This window comes from Sycon ciliatum, chromosome 4 (genome assembly GCF_964019385.1).
Source record: "Sycon ciliatum chromosome 4, ocSycCili1.1, whole genome shotgun sequence".
Lineage (NCBI taxonomy): Eukaryota > Metazoa > Porifera > Calcarea > Leucosolenida > Sycettidae > Sycon > Sycon ciliatum.
In genome coordinates, this window is record NC_088646.1 from 18,611,167 (window position 1) to 18,626,530 (window position 15,364).

The 15,364-nt window shown below is 49.6% G+C and overlaps 2 protein-coding genes across 2 annotated transcripts; both read left to right on the plus strand.

Annotated features, from left to right (window-relative positions):
* Positions 1–675: 675 nt before the first annotated feature.
* On the plus strand, positions 676–3,799 carry LOC135813438 (uncharacterized). Its single transcript, XM_065326534.1, has 2 exons — positions 676–1,556; positions 1,655–3,799. The coding sequence occupies exons 1-2, from the start codon at positions 676–678 to the stop codon at positions 3,417–3,419; spliced, it is 2,646 nt and encodes an 881-aa protein (XP_065182606.1). The 3' UTR covers positions 3,420–3,799.
* Positions 3,800–8,404: 4,605 nt separating this feature from the next.
* Positions 8,405–14,888, plus strand: LOC135814819 (drebrin-like protein). Its single transcript, XM_065327996.1, has 12 exons — positions 8,405–8,616; positions 8,717–8,772; positions 9,125–9,531; positions 9,957–10,043; positions 10,617–10,681; positions 11,070–11,124; positions 11,721–11,804; positions 11,957–12,052; positions 12,271–12,369; positions 12,734–12,775; positions 13,177–13,362; positions 14,222–14,888. Exons 1-12 carry the CDS (start codon positions 8,537–8,539, stop codon positions 14,411–14,413), a joined length of 1,449 nt encoding a protein of 482 aa, XP_065184068.1. The 5' UTR covers positions 8,405–8,536; the 3' UTR covers positions 14,414–14,888.
* The last annotated feature ends 476 nt before the right edge of the window (positions 14,889–15,364 follow it).

Sequence of the window (15,364 nt, forward strand, 5' to 3'; positions counted from 1 at the left end):
CGTTTTCCGTCCCCTGGCCGCGCTCTGGGCTGCTATTGAGCAGGGCCGGCCGGTCCACGAACTGACCGAGCTGGTCCAGATGGCGATCGTCATGACGGGCGACGCCTCGAATGTATTGTCGGAGACACGCCGTCAGCGCCTCATGGCAGCGCTGCCAAAGAGATGCCCGAAGAGCCTGCTGCAGGGCTTGCGTCCTTCCGGTGATCTCCTCTTCGGTGATGGATTTTCCCGGGAGTATAAACGGAAGTGCCAGGAAATGGACGTATTCCAGCCACGGCCTTCTGGGCGGCGCCCGGGGACCGCACAGGACCGGTCGCAGCCTGCCCGTCCTGACCGTTTTTCTGGTCGTACCGTGTACCGGTCAGATCCAGGGCGGTTCCGCCCTTACGACAGGGCAGGACGGGGTCATGTCACCCGCCGGCCTGAGGAGCATTTCCGCCAGCCAGCAAAAAACGGCCGGGGCCAGCCCTTTCGCGGGCGCCCTCGAGGTCGTTGACGACCTCCCCCGTGCCTGGCTGCCTCACGGAAGCCCCTACCCCCCAGGTAGCGGGCCGATTGGAGCATTTTGCGGCAGCCTGGCGAGACCTAACGCAGGATGCGTGGGTGTTGAAGACCGTCTCAGGGTACTGCTTAGACCTCCACACCATTCCTTGCCAGCGGTCCGCTCCGACAGAGATGTGGTTCCCTCCCGAAAAATGCGCCATCGTCCACCAGGAGATAGAGGATCTCCTATCCAAGGGTGCAATTCGACCGGTGAGCCCATCTCCCGGCCAGTTCGTGAGCCGGTTATTCACCGTACCCAAGAAGGGTACCACCGCCGAACGTCCAGTCATCGACCTCCGCCACCTGAACGAGCATGTGCGGTACGAGCACTTCCAGATGGAGGGTCTCCACCTTGTTCCCCTATCCGTCCGAGAGGGCAATTGGCTCACAAAGCTAGACCTCAAGGACGCGTACTTCACCGTGCCGATCCATCCCCAGCACCGCCGGCTCCTGCGCTTCAGTTGGGAGGGCCAACTCTACGAGTTTCAGTGCCTACCGTTCGGCCTGTCCAGCGCCCCCCGGGTATTCACGAAGCTGATGAAGGTCCCGATCAGTGTTCTTCGTCGTCAGGGCATTCGTCTCATCCTGTATCTCGACGACCTTCTCCTGATTGCCGAGTCACGGCCGGCCGCCGTGCTGCAGACGCAGCAGGCCATTCAACTCCTAGAATCTCTGGGTTTCGTAATCAATCGGAAGAAGTCCATTCCCGAGCCTACGCAACAGCTCGAGTTCCTAGGATTTCAGTTGAACTCTGTGGCCATGACGATGTCGGTGCCGATCGACAAGGCGCGGAAACTCCAGCAGGAGTGCCACCGAGCCCTGTCCCAGCCCTACCTGTCCATCCGCGCATTGGCCTCACTCCTGGGCAGGATGGTTGCGTGCTCCCCAGGCATGTTTCTGGCCCCACTGCAATTCCGCCACCTTCAGCAGTTGAAGATTGCAGCCCTTCGTCGCCATCAGAGCTACCTTGCCACGGTACGCCTGACGCCGGAAGCCAGGACGGAGCTGACGTGGTGGGCAGCAGATCTAGAAACTTGGAACGGTCGCTCGATTCTCAAACCTCCCGCTCAGCTCACCATATTCTCCGATGCGTCCCTGCTCGGCTGGGGAGCGGTGTGCGGCACAACGAGTACTGGGGGTCAATGGTCCCCTACCGAGGCCAATCTCCACATCAATGCTCTGGAATTGATCGCTGCCTCATTCGCGGTGAAAGCCTTTCATCACCGGGCCTCTTACCGTCCTCTGCACATCAAGTTGTTGATCGACAACACGACAGCCGTCAGCTACATCAACCGCTTAGGCGGCACGCATTCCCGTCTCCTGTCCCAGATCGCTTGCGACCTCTGGAGATGGGCGGTCCAACACGATATCCGCCTCCAGGCGGAATATGTGCCGAGCGAGGAGAACCCAGCGGACCATCCTTCTCGGGGCTCCCTCTCCGAGTCCGGCGACTGGCGCCTGGACCCTGCTCTGTTTCGCAGGATTCAGAGGGCAGCTCCTTGGACCTTGGTGCTAGATCTGTTCGCATCTCGACTGAACACGCAACTTCCCGCCTTCTATGCTTGGAGGCCGGATCCGGAGGCTCTCGCTCTAGATGCGTTCTCTCAGAATTGGAGTCTCCCTCATCAGGACGCGGTGTATGCCTTCCCACCATTCTGCCTACTGGACAGGGTGCTTCATCGTGTGGCCTCACTCCATACTTGCCGGATGATACTGGTCGCACCAGTATGGGATACGCAGCCATGGTACGCGACTTTGCTGCAGCTGTTGGTCGATTTCCCCATGCTTCTGCCCACATTCGACTGCCTGCTACTCTCACCCTCGGGCCATCCACACCCACTGGTACTATCCCGCCACCTGCGCCTCGCCGCATGGCCTATCTCCAGCAGCGCTTCAATGCAGCAGGACTTTCTCCACAGGTCGTGCGACTCCTCTCCTCCTCTTGGCGGTCATCAACCAATGCCGCTTACGCATCGGCATGGGAGCAGTGGCTGGGCTGGTGCAGTCAACGGTCAGTGGATCCCGTTCGCCCATCTTTAGCTATGGTGCTCCAGTTCCTGGCCGATTCCTTTGAGGACGGCCGCAGCTACAGTACCCTGAATGTCTATCGGTCAGCGATGTCTGCTACCCTGCCTGAGCTGGATGGTGCACCCATTGGCCAGCACCCGTTGGTGGTGCGTTTGCTCCGTGGTATCTGCCTAGAGCGTCCGCCGCAGCCGCGGTACTCACATACTTGGGATGTGGGTATTGTCACTTCTTGGCTCTCTAAACTGCCTGCCAACACGGACCTGTCTCTCCCTGTCTTGTCTGGCAAGTTGGCCATTCTGATGGCCTTGACTGCTGCTCGGCGCTCTTCGGACCTCCACCGGCTAAGCCTCAACTCTCATCGTTTCTCTGCCGAGGGCGTGGTATTTGACTATCTCACACCCCCTAAGCAGCATCGCCCTGGTTCGGAACCAGCCCGACCTGTCACCTTTGCTGCCTTTCCTGTGACTCCTGCACTCTGTGTTGTGGAGTGCTTCAGGGAGTACTTGCGTCGGACCGCCGACCTGCGACAGGCATCTTCTGCACATCTGTTCCTCAGCACGAAGCGTCCGCACCACCCTGTCACCTCTGCAACGATTGCTCGTTGGATCAAGCAGGTTATGTCCAAGGCTGGTGTGGATACATCATTGTTTGGTGCCCATTCCACTCGTGCCGCTTCTACGTCTGCTGCGAAGCGTAAAGGTATGTCGACAGTGGACATCATGAAATGTGCTGACTGGAGTTGCGCATCTGTGTTCCAGCGCTTCTATTTCAAGCCATGGGAGGGTGAGACCAGCGGCTCTTCCCCATCGGCACATCAGCAGTTCTGCCGCTCTGTGCTTGCGCCGTAGCGCTACCAATGTTGGCCTGGCCAGGTTCTGAGTCTGTGACTTTGTGTCTACCTCAGTAATCCGATTGCTGTCTGTGCCTGGCTTTCTCAATGCCGTTCTATCTGTGCATGTGTATAGTACACGGCTTTCCTCATTTATTCTTCCTTTTGCCATTACGCCTGTGTCCTTGTTCTGGACAGGCCTTTTGTCACTTTCTGCGGCAAGTTTCCGTGGCACCGGTTTACCCTGTTCCTTACTGATTTGGTGGTGTGCATGGTGTGCTGCATGCCCGGTTGGGGGTTTTCATGGCCTGCGTTGGTCCCTCTCTCCGGTCTTGTGGTGTTCGCTTCACCTCTGATTTGAGCGTTGAAATCTACAGTGTTACATGGAGCGGAGCCTCTGATGTGCAATTGACGATTATACAAGGAACTCTGTTCTGATGTATAATCATAATTGCATGAAGAGGTGAAGCGAAATGTAACACTGTAGTCCCTCCCGCCCATCCCATTTACTTATGCACCGGGGAGTGCCCATGGGCTTTATCTTGGCCATTGACGCGTTCAAACAAGGCCGAGGAAGGACTGGCCGAGCATGCGTGTTATGGTGTAGGAACGAAAAAAAAAAAAAAAAAAAGCTTTGAAAACTGGTTATTTATGCAGTAAAAATGTAGGGCCACTACAGTGTTACATTTCGCTTCACCTCTTCATGCAATTATGATTATACATCAGAACAGAGTTCCTTGTATAATCGTCAATTGTGCATGACAACTTGACATCCATGCGGCACTCGCCACTTGCCACTGCATATTTCTTGTCCACTAACAATGTCTCTCCTCTGTCCCCTGTGTGTCCACGGCCCTGTTGCTGAATTGGCCCGATGAATCGAATGTCTTCCGCAACTGGAACGGCCCCGTGAACGCTGTCGCGTCGGCGACTGAATGCGCAGGAGGGAAAATATTGCTGCGAAGACGTCTCCTCTAGACGGTAAGGCACCCCATTGATATGTTGCCAGTGTGTGCCAGGGTATCGCGCGATGGTGAATGAGGAATGATGAAGGGTACGGTGGGACTGTAGACCTATTACCTTCTACTAACACGTTATCAGGTAGAGAGTGTCTTGTACTCACGTTATCAGGTCGAGAGCGTATTGTAGTCACTCTCTCTATTCCTGTACAGTCTGTATCGGCTACAGAGTGACCGGATATAAGAATATATCGGCTACAGTGATATTGGTACGAAATATCAAAAGCAAAACGTATTTTATCCAGTACAAATATCACTATAACCAATATTATCGGATATAATGATATATCGGATATTATGATGGCAACATAGAATCAAAACATGCATAACACACTACATTATAATCGGCTATAGTGATAACTTTAAAATACATGTTGCAATAATATCAAAGGCCCTATTTTTTAAAGGGGAAGTTAAGGCAAAAATTAAAATTTCACCAGTTGTAGTCTTCGGGGTGCTGAGTCGAATGGTCTTGGTCCGAGGAAGCTGAGACGCTCCCTTCCTACTTGAATCCCAATCGAACTCGCGCACTTCCACCGAAACTGGGTGACTGCGCCCTACTAGATGGGGATTTGTATGCAAAATGTCACTAAAAGCGCCATTTCGTTCTTATAAAAGCACGGATGACCGCGATTGGCCCATATGTTGTAGTCTTTTGGACGCTGACGACGGTCGACTGGTTTTGGTCCGAAAAGGCTGCGATGCAGCGTTCCTCCTTTATTCCCAATCGAACATGGTTGAAGAAGCGGTCACGTGGTCCTGGGTGCCCAAATCACCTGGTCACCACGCCAGCAGGTGACAACTTTCACACCAAGGTTCAACTCGAGTTCAACTTGAGTGACAGGACTGCACCCAAAAAAGGTCAAACAGGCTAGTAAGTTGTACCCTGCAGGCACGGTGACCAGCTGACTGGTGTACGCAGGAGCACGTGACCGCTTGTTCAACCATGTTCGATTGGGAATAAAGGAGGAACGCCGCATCGCAGCCCTTTCGGACCAAAACCAGTCGACTCAGCGTCCAAAAGACTACAATATATGGGCCAATCGCGGTCATCCGTGCTTTTATAAGAACGAAATGGCGCTTTTAGTGACATTTTGCATACAAATCCCCATCTAGTAGGGCGCAGTCAACCAGTTTCGGTGGAAGTGCGCGAGTTCGATTGGGATTCAAGTAGGAAGGGAGCGTCTCAGCTTCCTCGGACCAAGACCATTCGACTCAGCACCCCGAAGACTACAACTGGTGAAATTTTAATTTTTGCCTTAACTTCCCCTTTAACTTTCTTCACGTTGCTTATTTTGATAGTGACACATGTACATGTACATAACAGAATTTTTTATGGAAATGCGGGCACTGTCAACTATGCAGCATGCTCATTTGTCAAAACGCCATGCTGGAAATATTTCCTTGCCTTTCATGTGTCGCTCAAAAAAATCGATCGTATCGCATATAGTGATGCATCGGTTATAGTGATAAAATCACGGAAATCAAAAGGGTACGCTATAGCCGATACAGACTGTACTTCAGTGGGACTGTAGACATGTTACCTTCTAACACGTTATCAGGTGGAGAGTGTCTTGTACTCACGTTATCACTATATCAGGTCGAGAGCGTATTGTAGTCACTCTCTCTATTCCTGTACTTCATTACGTTTCAGGTGTACGTATAGCTTTTCCAAAAAATTTAATGGTTCACGTCTTCAGATAGAGAGCGTATTGCACCCACTGTCTAGTCTCTGTAGTGCATTGAGATTTTGTTGATCGAACATGAAATGGATACACAGACAAAGCCAGGCCAAGTACATGGCGAGATGTCGCCAGAAGAACGTCTTCAGGTAGAGAGCGTATTGCACCCACTGTCTAGTCGATTTTGTGGATCGCACATGAAATGGATACACAGACAAAGCAGGCCAAGTACATGAGAGAGTGGACGATGTGCAGATCGACACGGCCTGCGGGTACTTCATTAAAGTTACCCGTGACATAACTAGGATAAAAGTTAATCACTGCAAAAACATTGCCAAGTATGTGAGCACTTTGGACTTGACAGAAGAGTGCACGGGCGACGTTGACAAAACATACCGCGGTGACTGACTATCATGACAGCAGGGCACATCGCACGCAGCATCGCAGATCGTGTCGAATTGCGCATCATAATTTTGCAATATTATTGCAAAATTGCTCCTGTGCATGCAAGTGGATTTCATTGCACTTCTCAGTTAGGGAAATGCTCGATTATGACAATTCTCCGTGTGAGTGCACTAGCCCTGAACAGACATGTAGGTGAACCGTTTGTGGTGTCTCATAGCCTACCTCACGACCTTCTGCTTTCTTTCTTCATCACTTGTATCTTGCAGGTATATCATCCCGTGACGACCACATTGAAGTCTGAATTTGAAGTGTGAAGATGCTTCAGCAACCACATCGTACTTTTCCATTGCTTTCATTGTGCTTCTACTGTGCATGTGTGTAACTTGTGGGGTAAACATGTGATGACATTGTATGCTGGCGACACGGTCAGATGTTCATGCGTCTAACGTACACCTGCATGTTATGCATTGAAAAGGGTTTGCCACTTGCAATACTGGGACGAGTATCAGGTCCGCTTTGTCCTGTGTGGGCTGTATCAGATTGCTGTTCACTTCTCTATCTGTTGGATATGTGACTTTCTGCAAGTTTCTGGTGTATGATGGCCACGTCCTTGCTTGTCACTTTGTATGATATTACATTCTGTATTCGCTGCTTCCATGGCATGGTCTGCAAACTGCAATCCTTGGGCAAATGTCATGTTTGCTATGTTGTGCTTTGGCCGTCAGCTTGTCTACACGCTGTAGTTGAATTATTTTTGTTTCACAACTGACTTCCTCAAGTACGGTGGCCACTGCTTTGCATGGCATTATACATGAAGAATTTCCTGTTTGTGTCGTGTGCATGTGCGTATGTGTGCGTGGCCACGTGTGTGTGCCGTGTGCATACACATGTTTGTGTATCTGTGTGCGGGGTAGCGAGGCAGGGATGGCTGGTATGTATCAGTGTGTTATTGCAGTCGCATGGCTACATACAGTACATCGCGCGCGTGGTCATCATGTTTACCTTCGGGGTTGGGGTGGGGAGGGAACGGAAAAAGAGCTGAAATTATCCATATAAAAATCGCTCTGTGAGCGGTTCTGAAAAACCTTTACTGGTACTGCCCCGTCGTAAAAGTAAGAAATTAGAACTGGCCCATTGTCCCCCCAAATGCGAACTGATCCACCTAAATCGCGAATGACGGGACCCGAACGCACCAGTAGCACGAGGTTCCTACCTGTGGATGCAGATGGGGACGTTGGTACCATGGTCCGGACCATAGGCCATGTACTGTACTAGCGGTAGGCTTCCCTATCAAAATAATAAATTCTACTGCTACTACTGGTGTAACACCCTATGATAATTGCCGTGATCCTGTGCCCTCCCGACCTCGTGCTACTGGTGCGTTCGGGTCCCGTCATTCGCGATTTAGGTGGATCAGTTCGCATTTGGGGGGACAATGGGCCAGTTCTAATTTCTTACTTTTACGACGGGGCAGTACCAGTAAAGGTTTTTCAGAACCGCTCACAGAGCGATTTTTATATGGATAATGTATTTACAGTGTGTTTTCTTATCCGGAACATTTGCCTTATCTGAACACCGCCTGACAGCTAGTTGTCTGCCCAGAGGTAGTCGGATAATCGATGTTCACCTGTACTCACTATACTACAAAGTCATGTACATTCTCTAGTCATCATGTCACTGCAATGACTGCATGCGCATATGCATGAGCACATGCACATGATCATATGACCACACAAACAGCAACACAAGCCATCGCGCCAGGAGTTCCCCCCCCCCCCAGGACTCGGGAGTTGTACTCTTGATCACACTCGTTGATCTACACTCGTAGATCTACTCTGCGGCTAGCATAATTATGCATGCATGACTTTGTACTGTACTCGTAGTTGTACTCAGGAAAAGGAATTACTCTGTGCTTCTGTGCTCGTACCGGTACTTCCAGTCCATTTCTTGTTGTGTTTCGGATCTTCCTTGTCCTCTCGGCACCCTTCCTTGGCTTGCTGTGATCCGAATAGTTGTCCAAGGCTGTGAAAATGGCGTGCGATTTGAAAAAGAACAAAGATGCCATGCAGGAGGCATTCGAGGATGTCCGCAGCGATTCTGACAATGATTGGTAAGAGTGCATTATAGAAAATTTCCGAACAGAACTGTTCTTCTCCTAACATAACCAAACTTTCAACACTCTATGATGACATTGTGCTTGCATCACGCAGGGTTGTCTTTGGTTATGAAAAGGACAATCGCACGCTGAAGGTCAACGAAACCGGAGGTGAGGGGGCCACAGGACTATGAAAAGATTTTTGTGCAGAATTCAAATTGGCGCTTCTTTGTCCAAGGTATCAACCTTCAGAATGCTGCATTCACTGCTGTTATACTACTGCATAGTAATCTCAAAGATTATATGCCCGGGACGATTTCCCGCCCGTGCAATTGTTCACAAATCTCAACAGTCCAGTCTCCATGTGTCTCACACATACCCTCTCAACTCCATCCCAAAAACTGTTGAGTGTAGATCTACGAGTAGATTCTACTAGCTTAGGAATCTCCCAAACAAGGGTTGCGGGTAGTGCAAGCGCCGAATATGGTACTATGCGAATCAACTGTGTGTGTTTGACAAGCAGAGGATGGATATGACGAGATGGTTGATGAGCTGGGTGAGACCAAGGCGGTGTACGCCATCATCAAGCTGAAGGACCCCAACTCCGGCTTGCCCAAGATGCTGCAGGTCAACTGGCTGCCCGACGGCCTGCCCGCTGCTGTAAAGGCGGTCGTTAGCCGGCACGTGATGGACGTGGAGCGATTCTTTCCCGGCGTGCACGTACGCCTGAATGCCCGATATGACGACGATGTCACTGAGAAAGTACTGCTGGACAGAATCTCCAAGGCATCCGGTGCCAACTACGGCATCCACAAGGAAAAGAAGAAGGACTACGGTCCCGTTGCAAAGACTGGCACTAACTACGTCAAGACGGACGCTACCAAGGAGGTGGACGTCAAGAAGCGTAACGAGTACATGAACAAACAGCATGTAAGTGACCAACTGTGGTATGCTCCTGCTTGAAGTTTGTCTTCCGCTGCTGCTATCACTACTCCTTCCTAATTGGGGTTCAAGGCTTTGTATTGGGGAGAGGATCCTGATAGAGGGACAGTGGCCATGTATCGAACAATTCTGTGGACATAACTGCTCATGCTACGTAGTGATGTCATGTTCCCAGCATGTTCTGCCTCGGTTGCAAAAGACACCTCAACATCCGCACTGTTAGCACCCTATTTCTTCCTTGTGCGTACACCGGCCTGATCAACACCATCTCCCATGTAACCCGATGGTGGCGTTATTAGCTTGAAGCTCAGCGTTGTACCTACCATTACCTTGGTCCACGGCTGTACATGTACTGTGCTTCACAATGTGTTGCGTATCGTAAATTCCCAACTGTGCGTGTGCTTCACCAACAGCAAGAAGATGAGAGACGCAAGGAGGAAGACATCAAGCGTCAGGCCGCCGACCGTGCCGTCGCCGACAAGGAGAGGAGAGCACGCGAGGTATGCTCCAAATATGAATTACCTTCTCACTTCAAACTCTTGTCACGTGCTGTCTTGGTTGCTATGTCGGGTGGTGTCATTCGTGCATGTGTAGACACATTCATGTCTTGGCCGACGAGACTGTGCGGTCTTCAGCGCTGCATGTGTGCGTTGATCCGCGTTTCCCTTGCCACCCACGTCTTCTCTGCATATACCCTACATGTACTTGCATGAGTATTACAGTATGCGCAGTGGATGTCATGTTTCGGCTCAATCTCCTGTGGCACCTGATATACTTGTATTCCCCATGTGAACGTGTGTATCAGATCTACATGTACCTTGAATGGTTCAATACTGGTGATGAAGGTCCATTAAAGGAGGAGTGTGCATTCTACTGCAGCAAATGTGGTATGAAAATAATATGCTGGGCAGTGAATGATCCTGGTTGCCAATAGTCCGCTATGAGACACAGCTTCCGTCTTTAAACGTAACTGTATTGGGTGCTTGGCCTTGATCTGCAAGACGCCGTAACGCCTGTCAAGGAAATGCTTCGATTTGTAATGGATGGTGTTTGATGTATTGCATCTGCTGCAGGACAAAGAGGCGGCTGCTCGTAATTCGACAGCTGACCGCAAGGCAAAGGAGGTGCAGGCCAGAAAGTAAGGAGCACTTGGTGGCATGGGCAACGGAGGGGTTTCACATCTTTGTCATGTAACTGAATCTTAAAAGTATTCATTGCACGTGGACAGGGGACCAACTTGGTCAATATCATGTGACCCATCGATGCAGGGGTGGAGTGGTGTTGGAACCCAACATGGCTGCTCTATACGGTCAGATGTGCAACAGCTCTATTGCATTGCTCCCTTGTGCAGGCTTCCTGTTGCCTTGCCTCGAAGATCAGAGCAACTTTCTTTTGAACTGCTGCTTGACATGAGGACGATCACCATGATAAGATTGTGCTGTTTGTCCAGTATGTGATGGTGGTGGCTTTGATAAATGCCAACGGGCATATGGAAGAAACCCTATTCTTTCTCACGTTCCCTACAGAGATGCTGAGGTGGCTGAGCGAAAGCGTGAAGAGGAGGAGGCTCGTGAGAGATGGGTTAGTTGTGTGAAAGCGTCTTCCAACATGTATGTGTGTGTGTGCGTGCGTGTGTGTGTGTGTATTGAAGTTTCTTTGTAAAGGCCTAGTATGTATTACATCAATTTACATGTATGTTCGAAAATACCTGAAAGCTCCAAGAATGCTATTCCAGAAGTAGTACATGTACATGTATATCTTTCTTGCTAGCGATTTTTGGGAAATCGTTAGATTTGCAAGTCATTATAATATTAATAACATCCACTTCAAGCATGCTGTGACTGTTTATTGGGAGCTCATGGCCGGCATGAGGGTAGCATTGATGGAGAGAATGGGATTTTCGGTCTTTGACCACTTTGTGATAAGTCTCATCTCTCACCGCTTTAGGAGTTGCATCAGTGTTTTGATCCTGAAGGATGGTGGCGTTCCTACTGATGCGAACAATTCTGTCTGACTGAGTGCTGTGCAAACCATAATAATCCATTTATTTTATTATAAGTTATATACCATGCCTTACAGTCGTCGTCTCTGAACTCTGCCGATCCCCTTGCATTCCACTCCTTCTCTTGGTAAGTGCCTGCATCATTTGGCGTACATTGTTCGTTTGCTGATGTTAGCGTGCAGAGCAGGCTGAAGAAGCAGAGCGCATGACGGAAGCAGAGCAGTCCGCAGAAGACGATAAGAAGCGCCAATGGGAAGAGGTCAGTGGCTGGATTCTCAAATTATTCATAGAATTGTTCTGTAGTCAGTAGGTGTGTTCTTTTCGGATTGTACCGTCACCTGGAAGATAGAAGTGAACATTTCGAAGTACTAATGGTTGTGCGTGTCCTGTCCCTTATGTGGCTGTGCACAGGAGCGTGAAAGAATTTCTGGCTGCAAGTCGTCCACCATGACCGATGAGGACCGTGAGGATGCTTGGCAGCAGGAGAAGGAACGCGTCTGGGAAGAGGTCAGTTCCCGTCCTGATCTGTTGTGCACATTCATTCATGCGGTTGGGTTGCTTTGATCTTGCCAAGGGTCACTCTTTGCTGAACTTGTGCATCTGCATGGTGCTTTTTGGTGTGGGTCAAGTGCCTACTGTACCCATTGCCATTCATTGCACTGCAGCAAAAATTGATCATGATGCTCACTGGTGCGTGTTCATCTCTTCTTGTCCCACCGTGTCAGGAGCGTGAACGAATCCGCCTGCAGCGTGCCGAGCAACAATGCGATGATGGACAGGACGAGGACGAGAAAAGGGTCGCAAAGGCTGCTGCCTGGGAGGAGGTGAGAAACTATGAGTATTTCTGCCGAACAGTTCTGCTTATGGCCTATCAGGAGAAGTTAATTAAGGCCTTGAGATATTGAGATTCCCAACTTATTTACTTATTTTCCGGAGTATAAGCTGCACTTTAAACACAAGTAATTCACGCAAAAAAAGTCGGTGTGCCTTACACTACGATGGTCAAATTTACGTTGATAGACAGGGTAAATGTCTGTATTTCAGGACAAAAAAAACTGGGTGCGGCTTAAACTCCGTAAGACACGGTACTCTCTGCTGTTGGCTGCTCTGGTCCAGTGGAGACTCCAGCTTCCTCCATGACACACGTTATGTTGACATCGTTGTATGTATTCTTCTTGTACTGTGCAGGAGAGAGCGGCAATTTCCGCTCATGTGCGCACTGGACACCAGGTATGGGAGACGGTGTGTTCTGTGTCAGGTCATGCTGCAAGTGATGTAGATTTTCTCTTTATCAGTGCATCAACGTGCTCATTTCGACTACGGTAATTGTATGAGATGCTCTCAGTTCAGCGTATGTTTACTGGCACTGCCAGCGCAGATTTCATCGTGGCTCGCGGCAACCGTTTGAGTTTTTATTCGGGTACAATTCAACTTCCCATAATGGCGTTGGAGTCCGTATCATTATGCTTTGTGTGATATGACGTGCAAACACTTCAGACTGCACGTTCCCTTTCTTTGAGCCTGTCAAGACGCTCACACTTTCTGCCCTGCATACACAATGCTCAGATCACTTTCTCTTCCGACTATCATATCGCCTGTGTGTATGCTCGCTTTCTCTGTTTGCTTCTCAGCAAGAGGAAGAAGCCGAACCACAGCAAGAGTATCAAGAGGAGCCCCAGCAGTACCAGGAAGAAGAACAGCAGTATCAGGAGGAGCCCGAGCAACAAGAATACCAGGAGGAGCCCCAGCAACAAGAATACCAGGAGGAGCCCCAGCAACAAGAATACCAAGAGGAAGCTCTTCCATCTGAGCCAGAGGTAACTTTGTTGTACTTGTTTGTAGGAGAGCTTTACCACAGAAGCACGTGGGAAATGTGTGTGGTCGGCCGCAGAGCGCAACGGTAGTGTGGGAAGCACGGCCCTCGAGTTGAATTGTGTTGGGTCCGAGTAAACTGCAATGCTCTGCTTGTCCTATATTCCGAGTTGGATTCTGTTGTGATCTCGAACTCGTCAGTCACTGAACTGATTTTATTGTAGAGAAGACACGAACTTATAGAGTGTGAAGAAGAGTATAGCGAGATAGAGAACGGTGGAAGGAGAGCCGTTGGACAGCTGGATAGTGTATCAATAAGAGCATTAGGGGAAGGCTAGACAGTATGTCTCTAGACATCAATAGGTATTGTACGAAAGGCCAGTCGACAGACTGAATAATACTAGTGTGAAGTCAACCACAACACAGACAATACCTTCAGACAATCATGACAGGCGTGATACAGATGATACAACAGATTCTTACACCTACAGCGTGCCCGCCACAAGATCATGGGGCGCTGTACGGAAAATTTCGCTTGACGCGTCCTTTCGGTCTTATAAAAGCACGGACGAAGATAAAACTTTCAGAACCTATAGTCTTCTGGCCGCTGAATCAAATGGTGGTGGATCTGAGAAGGCTGCGATGCATCATTCAATGCTTACTCCTATTTCACTATTGTAGTGTGTCGTCAGCTGATCATCAGTTGCATAAAGGAGTGAAATAGATTGGGAGTAAGGAATGGACACTGAATGATGAACAACGTATCGCAATTACAGACAGGGCAAACAAGAGATATGGCACTGCCATGTTCTTTTCGATGCCGTTGACTATGTTTGCTCCTGTGTGTCCTCTTCTCATTGCCAGGCCGCGGCTGGCAGCGGTGTCACCTGCCGCGCACTGTATGACTATCAAGCCGAGGATGACACCGAGGTCAACATCGACCCAGAAGAGATCATCACCGACGTCGACCAATCCGATGCCAACTGGTGGGTGGGCACCAACTCGCGCGGTGAGCGTGGCATGTTCCCATCCAACTACGTTGAAGTGTGTGAATAACTGTCGTTCGCTCTCTATGTCGCCGTGCTTGGCGACACGCTGGTGTTAGCTGCTTGCTGTCCGTTACCCGTCGGCTGCTTGCTTTGTTTGGTGTTCTGTTTGTTCATAGTCCTAGCTTATGTCCCTATCCGTCTAACGCGTCTCTCGTTGATCCCCTTAATCCTGCTGCCTTTGCTTGCATTGCTGCAGGCATATCCCTACCTGTTGCCAGACGGGCATTCTTCAAGTTAGTTATTTTCTATTCTATTTTCCCTTTTTTTATATTGATTGTTAATCACTCTACAAGTAGATGTTAAATCATGTGACCATGGATTTGCTTAGAATGTAACTGCTCTGCCAGTCGACTTCTTGTCGTGGTGTTGCGCTATCAGCTGAGATTACTCTGTGAATAACCCATACGAAGTCAATGCCATTGCTCAGGTCAAGCCCTGATAATATAACCTCCGAGACTGAGGAAACGTCATGTATCATTCAATCTTTTGTCTTGTTCATGGTGCATGCAATCACACCTGATAGGGACCTGTTGTAATATCCCTGGGACTTGTATGCATTATCCTGATGCACATCTGGACCACATCCGGTGCTGTGGTGGGACATCTCCTCTGCAGTGCTGATCTTGGCAAAAAAAAGCTGTCAGGAATTAGGAAACTACAATTGTAGGCCAAACACATTGATATGGAGACAGAGCATTCTGAAATGTACTCAGTTCTACCAAGAGTATAATTATTATAATAAGCCCCCCCCGGTTATCAGGGTACTCTCTCAGGTTATCATGGTTATAATACTCTTAATTTCAGAAATTTTCGGTGGTCAATATTTTCGGTATGAGGGCGAAATGCCAGGTTAGGTGAACAGAAATTTTAGGTACAGAGAAGCAGTTCCCTATTGGATTATGTGTGTTGGTGTTTGTTCGGTGTATTGAAAATGGTATGAAACAGATGCACCGAAAGT